Here is an 11,530-nt window from a genome sequence, read left to right as displayed (position 1 = left end):
CGTCGGCACCTCTGCTTCACTGTCCTGCCATCCATACACACTGTCCTCTCTGACAGTCCTGGACACAAGCTGCCTTGCAGCCTATTCTACTCTTAAAGTAATCAAGTCTTGCTGCCACATACACAAGTAAATATTGTGGCCTAACTAGCCTACTCATACAAGGGGTAATGGGAGGGAAAATGATCTACCTTACATTCCTGGCTCACGACGCCTGTCCCTCGATGGTGTGAGGTTCCCACGCTTCCTTGGGTCGATCCTTGACGATCCAGGACGTTCCACAGGTCCTCAGGTGTCGTGAAGCCTTCGGGTCGTCGCCGTTCCAATCCCTGAGATTCAGCTGCCCCAATCCTGGTTCATCGATGGGCGCTGAGCTAATCACTGTTTTTCCCTACACTCGCCTCTCCTACAAGGCGTTGCTCCTTGTCCTAGGCACGGTGTCGTCCTTCCAAGATTCTCAGTGGATGTGACCCCAGTCACAGCTAGGCCTGCCCGCCCACCTTCCAGACCTCAACGTCCAGCCAGCGGCGCCGCCCAGCGTCGTCGCCGACTATTTTCCAAGTTTGGCACTTCTCTGCTCACTGAACTTGGTTCCTCTTTTGCTTCCCAGAAGCGCAGGGTCTCCAATAACTATGATGGGCTGCGATGGCCAGCTCAATCCACTGAACAAGGCTTGCAGAGCCTCCAATCCTTGAGAGCAGACCGAGGCGCGTCCTGTCGCTTCCAAGGTCAGATCAACTCTGACGTTGGCGCCGCCCGGGGCACTCGGTGACGTCATGGCGGGCCCTGATTTGTCGCCCGCGACCTACGTCGGCCAATCCGCGATCGGCTAATGTCCCTTCCAAAAGGTCATATCTGCCATAGGGGATACTGTTTCATTTTATAACAGGGCGCCAATTTTCCTTTATTTACAACTTATAATGTAACTCCCTTCCATTAACTGGCAGCCGGTCTGGTCGCCACATATATCATTAGACTCCCTGAACCTCAGAGAATCAGTAGGGAGAGCTGATATGACTCTTTAAGCCGGCAAACGGAAGAAATAGGAGCGGGCACCGTAACAATAATAATAATAAATAATATAATAATAATAACAAATAGTATAATGATAAGCAATTATTTTTAATGAATCAAATAGCTAATTAGGGTGCATGATAAATAATTAGTGACTAATGCATAACAATAAAGTATTAAAGAATAATTATGATGAATAATCTGTATAATGATAAAGTATTAAATCAATTACAATTAATAGTTACATCTATAATTAGTAATTGAAAGTTGCATTATTTGAATATACACTAATTACAATTCATGGTAACATTTCTTAGCTATCTGCAGGCTTATCACTTTAGGGGTTCCGGCGGAGCACCCCCCCATCCCGTGAGGGCCAGCGGCACGGAACCCCCAACCCTGAAGAGCGAGCGGCGGCTGGCCGCTGTAACTAGGAATGTGACTACTCGCACTGTGGCTCTAACCGTGCCCGTGACAGATTTCCCTGGCCGAAAAAATTACCAAACCGGGTCTGCTAGACAGATGCTACAAGTGAAACAGCTTCCTTGCCGAGGCCAACGGAGCGCCATCGCGACGTGCCATGAGCATAGAGAGGCAAGAGCCCACCAACTAGACCTTGCGAGTCGAGTGTTTCTCGCCAACCTTTAACTAGGAATATGGCCACTCGTTTCTGTGACAGCAACCGTGCCCGCATCCCAGGAGAGGGCATTAAAAACAGCCGGGTTCCTCCTGACTGAAAAAGGTACCAAACCCGTTCTACTAGGCAGTTAAAACTAACTGTTCACAGTTAAAGTTAAACTAGCCGTTCTACTAGGCAGTTAACATGCTGCAAGTTAAACAGCATCCTTGGTAAGGCTAACGGAGCATCATTGCAACGATCCAGAGCGTAGAGGGCAATTAGGTGTACCCCCATGCAATGTCCTTGTGAGGTGATCGTACAGCAGGGATTGTACGCTCAAGTAGGGGCGCTGTGCACGATGTCGTAAGTCTGGTCATCGCTGAAGCCCACCCTCACAGGGACCAATCCTGTAAGGCTGGCCCCAGGGCGGGTGTGGGAAGTGGGAAGCCGCCTACACCGAGGTCGACCCCGTGTCCGTCGTTGTCGCTGCGGCCCGCCCCACGGCGGTGAGGGTGGTGTCGACTTCATGGGTGCAGTAGTCTGCCCTCGGGCTCCATCCCTTTTCCTCGTTCATCAATGGTGTACCTTGTGCGCCTTCCGTAATCGGTTCTGGAAGTATTAAGGCAGTAAGGGTGGGCAGAAGCGGGCATGCAGTAGGAACGTGACGGGCAAGGAATCTACCCCTTAAAGGTACTGCTGGAATTAGTTTGTAAGAGGGCGGGATATTTTCCGGAAGCAAACTGGGCAACTGTCATTAATTGATAATCCTCCTTGTAGGTTAGGAGTAGGACTATCCCGGACTGGCAGTAGGAGGATTGATATCCTCCTACTGCCAGCTAACAGTCGATCATCTCCAATTAGGCCTCTCAGAATCAAACTGATTAGCTCCAGTATCCCTAAGGATACTAACCTCCCCCTCAGGTTGTCCTTCTATGCTGACCCAACCTTTACTGATATACCGATCGCCTATATACCGATCGTTCATTAAGTTTGCTTTCTGTGGTTTGTCCTGTAGTTCATCAATACACTTCTTCCGGGGATCACACATGGTCAGGGTCACAACTCTCTTGCCCTGCCGACAATCTCGCATCATGTGACCCGATCTGTTACACTTGTAACATCTTATCTGGAAGAAGTCTCTTCTGTACGTTCCCGAGTGGCTCTGACTCTGAATGAAATATTTACACATCGCTGGAACATTTGTAAATATTTCATTCAAAATGATCTGCTACCAGAAATTTTAGCCAAATATCCCCAGTTTGCTAACTGTAGGTAGTAACTGAGTGATTGTAACCTATCCACCGCTGCCCACTGGATGGGGCACATAAAAGAAGACAGCAATGAACACAATGATAAGGTTGTTTGGGTTAAGTACATAAAAATTGGCAGATTGGGTAACACTAGATACAGAGCAAATTTAAAGCTCGGTGTAAGAAACTACGAAGATGAAATTAGGTACTTTTTGTTTTTGTTTTTAATTGAGGCAAAAGTTTGACAGCTTTTCAATTCACTAGAGAGTGAGTTCTATAGACTAGGTCCCTTAATTTGCATAGAGTGTTTACACAGATTAAGTTTGCCCTGAGGATATCAAAGAGATATTTATTTCTAGTGTGGTGATAATGGGTCCTATTATATCTGTCCAGGGAGAGTTTCAGAGCATGGTTTGCATTTAAGAACAGGGTTTTGTAAATGTAGTTGACACAAGAGAATGTGTGGAGGGAGTTAGTATTTAGCAAGTTTAGGGATTTAAAGAAGGGAGCTGAGTGTTGTCTGAAAGCAGAGTTTGTTATTATTCTGATAGCAGATTTTTGCTGGGTGATGATGGGCTTAAGGTGGTTTGCAATGGTAGACCCCCATGCACAGATACCATATAATAATACCATATTATAATTCTGTACCACCCTGTCCACAGCTGTGGTTCTCTCTCTCTCTCTCTCTCTCTCTCTCTCTCTCTCTCTCTCTCTCTCTCTCTCTCTCTCTCTCTCTCTCTCTCTCTCTCTCTCTCTCTCTCTCTCTCTTTTCTACTTTCTGGGAAGCCTCACTAGGACAAGAACAAACACCTACAGTTGATATACATTTAATAGACAGAGAACATATACAAGACACATACAAGATAATAATATTGCCTTCACACTCTATGCTATTATAACCAGGCTGCTATTCAATACCGTCAAACTCTGTCAACCGTTTATATCAAGTGGTAGCCCAACCCCTGGCTCGCCACTTATTCCACCAACCTCACCAAGTGGGTTGAATCTTGTAACACACTATGGCACTATCAGCCCTAGAAAGCGTATAAATACATACAGATAACTCAGTCTATGACTGTAACTCTATAAACATCAGTATAAATATTCCTTGATACAAAATAAATAACCAGTCACCCACCTTCCACTGCGTCTTGCACACCAGTGATAATCAAGCACTCTACCAACTCTCTACAAGTAGTCAATAAGAACCCCCTCCCTACATCTAGAGGTTCACTACCCTGAACACTTTCAGGTTCTTCCAGGATTATCTAACTCCAGCTCTCTTATTCTGGGTTTCTCTTTTTCTACCTTATTCTTCATCTGCAGGTTTAATTATCTTTATTCAACATTCAACAATTCAATTATCTATTCAACAATTCCAGTTGAATAAGTGACAATTGGAAGGGTCTTGCCCCTCTCGACCGCAATTAGACAGCCAGAATACCATCTCACTCTAAAACTGGACATTTCATCCCCTGGAGTTCTAGCTGTACCTGTACTTCTTTATTTATTTCAGTGTCAGTGATTGGAAGGAGTACTTACACCTGAGCTGAATAAATGAAACACGTGAATGAAACAACGCGAAAACAAGCACCCGAGGAAGAAACTCCGATTAGTAAATGTTATGTAAAAACGAAAAAATAAAACAAAACAAAACACAAGGCAGATCCTATGAAACAAAAAGACGATTCGAACCCCTGGGAAGAATCTCCTTTTTTGTGCTTGTGCGATTCCAGGATCTATATCTTTTCTTGGAAACGTAATGGGAAGAATACAAAAAAAAAAAAACTGAAATAGTTTTGCATCAAATATGACTCAGCATGATGTAGAAAAAATGTTAAATGAGAAATAGCGTGCGAGGGAGATCCCTCCGCGCGGTATTATCCTAGAGCACAACATGAAACTAATTTGTGAGCGCTATCAGTACTATGAGATGTCAGCGTATGTACATATACATGCATGTATATAAATATTAGTATATTTTGGTAGCAGTCTTTCTTGTAAACATATGTTGTTAAATATGACCGAAAAAGTAAGATTAATACTTCTAGCACGAATTTTCTCAATATTTCTTATGTTTCTTTTTACTGTCGATAGTAATTGAAAAATCAATTCTCCAAAATTCATTTTTATTTCTAGTCTGACGCGAAGCTTGAACGCGTTTCGTAATAACTTATTACATTTTCAAAGACTTTAGTTTACACACACACAACTGTAACCTGAAAACACTAAACAGAGTTTTACTTATGCTAAACAATTAAACAGCTTGTCTTATTGTCTAATTGTCTTTACAATTATCATTTGTCAAATTTTTTTATATATTCATCTTGTCAGTCTCTACTGATTTTTTGTTCTCTCCACCAAACTTGTGTATCCTCCATGGCTATCTAGTGACCTTAATTCTACCTCTAATTGTTTCAATTCTTTTGTTGACTTGCATTTATTGTTGTGTTTTGCCATAATTATTCTCTAATTTAGCAGACTCAATACTTTGTAAGCTCTTATTGTATTGTTATATTATTATATTGTTGTGTTTTGCTATAATTACTTTCTATTTTACAGCAGATTTGTTTTCATCTGTTCCTGTAACTGCTTATCTTATTGTATCGTGACATTCTTATCTATATTGATATATATTATCTATCTATTGTTACTTACAGTGTACCTGAGAGTACTTGTAAGCAATCTACCTCATTTTTCATTTTTGCTCAATTTGTTTTTGTATTGCTTAGTCTTGTTTATATTTTTGTTTTGTATATCTATATCTTGTGTTTTGTATAGTCCATGTTTATATGTTTTTTCTTTAATCTCATTTATTACCTAGGTTGCCTAGCCTAGCCATACTCCCTTACTCCATTGTACCCCTGTAAGCCCCTTTTGTGTTTGTTTTTCACAGTATTGTGTACATTTTTCCCCCCCTATTTTATAGCTTATTTCTACCTTGTAATTTGCCTTTCTTTCCTTGTTTTTCCTGCAATCAGCTTTTTTTATGCAGTCAAGTATAGACCCAGAACTTAACCTCTTATCCACTATCTATGACAATAATCACTTTAATGATCTAAATTGCAGATATTTTGCAGCACATGATGTAAACAATGTAGTAACTCATTATCACAATATCTCTGTAATCAATTTGAACGTTAGATCCTAGGTAAACACTTCGATGATGTTAGTGCCTTGATTGAAGCTATTGACAACAAATTCTCTTTTATTATACTTACTGAAACATGGTTGAAAGAGGATACTACTCAACTCTTTAACATGCCTAACTACTCAGCAATTCACAACTGTCGTCTACTTCAGAGAGGTGGTGGCACTGCTCTTTACTACCACCAAGAACTAACATGCTTAAAAGAAATTAGAACTAGAGACTGCTATGGGGAGTATATCTTTGCCAGCTTCAGAGTCAAGGGTGCCGAGTCTGTCCTGTCTGTGGGTGCAGTTTATAGAATTCCTAACACTGATGTGTCCGAATTCAACTCAAACCTTAGAAATCTAATACTTGATAACAGACTGAACAAAAACCACCTAATTATCGCAGGGGACTTTAATACTGACCTCTGCGAGCCAGAACACCCTACTGCTGTTAGCTTCCTCAACTGTATGAATTCCTGCTTCCTCATACCCTTAATCACTAGACCTACTAGAATCACTGATAGCACTGCCACGACTCTAGATCACATCTGGACAAACATAACCTCTCCGCTTACTTCAGGTATAATCACCGATAGCACTACAGACCATTACCCCACATTTCTCTTTACTAACATTAGCAAACCACCTCTTGAGTCAAGAGAGATACGTTTTAGACTACACAATGAAGCTGCTATAGACAATTTTATAACTGCTACTGATAATGTCAACTGGGAGTCCGAGTTAGGTAACATAGAGGACATCAACCTAGCAGTTCAATCTTTTCTTCAAAAAACTCTTAGCCTTTATAATACCCACTGTCCTATGCTTACAAAACAAGTCACAACCAAAAGGCTTAACAATCCCTGGCTTACAAAGGGAATACTTAAATCTATTAATAAAAAACATGACCTTGAGAAGAAGTATAGGTTAGGAATTGTCTCCAAAGAATTCTCAAAGAATTACTCATTATTGCTATCTAAGATAATTAGACGAGCCAAAACTAAATACTACAAAGATAAATTTACCCAAATAAAGAGCAACATTAAACAAACTTGGAGAACAATTTCACAAATATTGGGATCAAAGAAGTCTATAAATAACAAACCGACTCTCCTGTCTAATAACGATGGTCAGCTTTCAGCCTCTGATTCTGCTATTGAGTTCAATAGGTTCTTCTCTTCCATTGGTTCATCCCTTGCTAATGATATTCCATCTTCCAGTACTGACATTAAGGACTATCTTACAGGTAACTATCCACAGTCTCTGTACCTAAAGCCTATTAATTCCACTGATGTCAATGAGATAATCCTTTCCCTTAAAACCAAGTCTGGTGCCCTTGAGAAGATACCAACTTTAATCTACAAAAAAGCCTCTAGATCTTTAGCCCCTGCTATTGCTTTGCTCTTCAACAAGTCACTTGAACTCCAAACCTTTCCAGATATTCTAAAAAAAGCGAGAGTAACGCCTTTCCACAAATGTGGTGATCTCACAGATGTTAACAACTACAGACCTATATCAATCCTGCCAAACTTGTCAAAAAATTTTGAAAAACTAATCTATAAGCAGCTTTACTCATATCTAGCCAAACGCAATATACTTAGCCCTTGCCAATATGGCTTCAGGCCCAAAAAAAGCACTAACGATGCACTTATTAATATGCTTAACTCGATTCATACAGCTCTTGATAAAAATGAGTTCCCTGTTGGGTTATTTGTGGACCTGCGTAAAGCTTTCGATACTGTCAACCACCAAAACCTTCTTCTTAAATTACATCATTATGGTGTCAGAGGACACTCCCTACAATACCTCAAATCCTACCTTACTGACAGGCTCCAATGTGTTTCTGTGAATAATACAATTTCTCCCACCCTACCCATCAACATTGGTGTTCCCCAGGGCAGCATACTTGGCCCTCTCCTCTTTCTCATCTACATTAATGCCCTTCCAAATGCCTCCCAACACCTCAAACCAATTCTATTTGCTGACAACACAACCTTCATTTACTCCAGTCCTGATCCCCTTGCTCTAAATGCTGCAGTAAATACTGAGCTTAATAAAGTCCATCTGTGGCTAACTGCCAACAAACTCACCCTTAACATTGACAAAACTTTCTATATTCTGTTTGGAAATAAATCCTCTAATCAAATAAATCTCAAAATAAACAATACCCAAATTTGTAACAAATTAGATGGCAAATTCCTTGGCATTCTCATTGACCACAAGCTGAATTTCCAGGGACACATTCTAAACTTATCAAAAAAAGTTGCAAAAACTGTGGGCATTCTCTCTAAGATCAGATATTATGTACCACGCCCTGCCCTGGTGACTCTCTATTACTCCCTTATCTATCCATATCTCAACTATGGTATTTGTGCTTGGGGCTCTACTACCCAAAATCACTTACGTCCTCTAATTACTCAACACAAAGCTGCTATTAGGACAATATCCAATTCTGGCCCCAGACATCACTCGGTACCCCTACTCAAATCTCTGAATATGTTAGACATTAAGTCACTGCACATTCTCTCATGTGTATTATACATATATAAAACGCTAAACTATAATGCCAATCCTGATCTCAAAAGATTCATAGAAGGTTGTAACAGAACCCATGAGCACCACACCAGAAATAAATAAAGTTTTGATATTCCTAGAGTACGACTTAATCAAACCAGAAATGCTCTACAAATCAAGGGGCCCAGAATGTGGAATGACCTTCCCAACCATGTTAAAGACTGTACCTCTCTCAACCAGTTTAAGTTAAAAACGAAGCTATACCTAATAAATTCCCTGTAACTCACCTTACCCCTCTGTTGTCAACCCATGTATTTTTTTGTTTTTTTGTTTTTCAAATCAACGCTGTTTGAATGTAATTTTCTGTAATAATTTGTAATTGTATTTGTGCTGCTTTTTCAACAATGTTCCCCCCTCTTTTACCTCTATTTTTATTTGTACTCAACACATCTTATTCTTTTTACCCATTAGTTTTAGCTTTAGTCATTAATGTTTTTCCTGCCCGAAACGCTTTGCGTAATAGTGGCTTTAGGCATTGTATGTACTAGCTCTATCTATAAAGCCAACAAACTTTGTAAAATCTCTTTATGTATGTACCTTACCTAAATAAAATTATTATTATTATTATTATTATTATTATTATTATTATTATTATTATTATATACTCGCACTTGGGTGAGGTGATATATTGTAACAGTTTTGGATGAGGTGAACAAACTTTTGACCAACACAAGACAGAACACGGAACAATGGGTATTAATTGGATAAATGAGAGGGGAGAATGGTAGTAACTGCAAAGGGCCTATTGGCCCATACTTCCTCTTGATGCTTCTATATTGGTACAGAGTCTTGAAGTGAGTAGAATATAGTTGTGCAGGTATGTTGACGACATTTTTACACAGGTACCTGATGTCAGACGTCTGCAGGAACTGAAGGAGGCATTCGAGCGGAATTCTGTGTTGAGTTTCACTTACGAGATGGAGAAGGATGGGAAGCTGCCCTTTCTAGATGTAACAGTCATGGAAAGGAGCAGAGGTTTCCACACTGCAGTCTACACTAAGGAAACAAACATAGGAATGTGCCTCAATGCCAACAGTGACTGCCCAGACAGGTACAAGAGGAGTGTTGTCAACGCTTATGTCGAACGTGCTCTCAGCTACAGCTCAGGATGGAAGCAAGTCGATGAAGAACTCTATAGGGTAAGGCAGGTCCTAGTCAACAACGGCTTCTCCATTGGTTCGTTGAAGACATCATAAAAAGAAAGGTGAAATGACATGCAACCTCTGAAGAGTCAACTAACACAACAACTGTACCCCCTATTAGACTATTTTACAGGAACTTCTTTTCCACAGCTCATAAAACGGAGAAAAGGGTCCTGAAAGATATTGTTAATAGGAACGTTATCCCTACAGACAAAAATCGGAAGATACAATTGACGATTTACTATATAACCAAAAAAACGGCCAATCTACTCATGAAAAACTCTCCAGACACCAAGCAGAACGCCTTAAAGGAGACCAACGTCGTCTATGCCTTCAAATGCCCACTTGGGGACTGTAAGCCCCAAAGAACTCGGTATATAGGCAGGACAACAACATCTCTTTCCAGGCGATTAACAATGCATAAGCAACAGGGCTCCATTAAGGAACCTATAATATGAATATGAATATATATATATATATATATATATATATATATATATATATATATATATATATATATATATATATATATATATATATATATATGTCGTACCTAGTAGCCAGAACTCACTTTTTGGCCTACTATTCAAGGCCCGATTTGCCTAATAAGCCAAGTTTTCATGAATTAATATATTTTTTCTAATTGTTTTCTTATGAAATGATAAAGCTACCCATTTCATTATGTATGAGGTCAATTTTTTTTATTGGAGTTAAAATTAACGTAGATATATGACCGAACCTAACCAACCCTACCTAACCTTCCCTAACCTATCTTTATAGGTTAGGTTAGGTTAGGTAGCCGGAAAAGTTATGTTAGGTTAGGTTAGGTAGGTTAGGTAGTCGAAAAAGCATTAATTCATGAAAACTTGGCTTAATAGGCAAATCAGGCCTTGCATAGTAGGCTGAGAAGTGCGTTCTGGCTATTAGGTACGACATATATATATATATATATATATATATATATATATATATATATATATATATATATATATATATATATATATATATATATATATATATATATATATATATATATATATATATATATATATATATAGTTATTTTGAGGAGGTATGGGCCAATAGGCCTTCTGCAGTTACTTCCATTCTTATGTTTTCATACCCATTGTCTAGGGTTATGTCTTATGTTTGTCACTTCACCCAAAACGAGTATAAGTATGATGAATCTTTATGTGTAAACTATGTCTTGAAAATGTAATAAGCATTATGAAACGCATTCAGTCGTCAGACCAGAAATAAAGAATGAATTTTGGAGAGTTAATCTTTCAATTACCCCCGACAATTTTCCTATTAATGGGGTATTAAATTAAGAGTGTGAGGTGTTGGCAGTTTATGTTCTTCTGGTTGCTTCCGTCTCTGTTGCAGGGTCATTCGGTCCTGCTTCTGCATTGACCCGGGGTCTTGAAATTGGCAGAGTGTAACTGTGTATTAGCTGGTTATTGATTGCTGGTCTAAATTCCTTGATATGCAGCGCTTCACTGATTAATCTTCTATTGTCATTGTATCTCTCAATTATCTCGGTGTTGCTCGTTAAAATATCCCTGATGATCGTCTCGTTGTGTGTGGTGATAATATGTTCCTTGATGGAGCCCTGTTGTTTGTGCATTGTTAAACGCCTAGAGAGACGTTGTTGTCTTGCCTATATACTGAGATCGTTGGGGCTGACAATCCCCATGTGGACACCTGAAGGTGTAAACAACGTTGGTCTCTTTCAAGGCGTTTTTCTTGGTGTTGGAAGAATTCTTCATTAGCAGGTTGGCGGTTTTCCTATTCTTATAG

General features: G+C 39.7%; 1 protein-coding gene across 1 annotated transcript in view; it reads right to left on the bottom strand.

Annotated features, from left to right (window-relative positions):
• Positions 1 to 2,007: 2,007 nt before the first annotated feature.
• LOC138349728 (low choriolytic enzyme-like) overlaps positions 2,008 to 11,530 on the bottom strand; it is a 111,822-nt gene continuing 102,299 nt past the window's right edge. The window contains exon 8 of the mRNA XM_069310891.1: positions 2,008 to 2,239. Coding sequence (XP_069166992.1) covers positions 2,204 to 2,239 — 36 coding nt within the window. The 3' untranslated portion in view covers positions 2,008 to 2,203. The remainder of the gene's footprint in view (positions 2,240 to 11,530) is intronic.

This window comes from Procambarus clarkii, chromosome 68 (genome assembly GCF_040958095.1).
Source record: "Procambarus clarkii isolate CNS0578487 chromosome 68, FALCON_Pclarkii_2.0, whole genome shotgun sequence".
NCBI lineage: Eukaryota > Metazoa > Arthropoda > Malacostraca > Decapoda > Cambaridae > Procambarus > Procambarus clarkii.
This window is presented reverse-complemented; position numbering and strand designations above follow the sequence as displayed.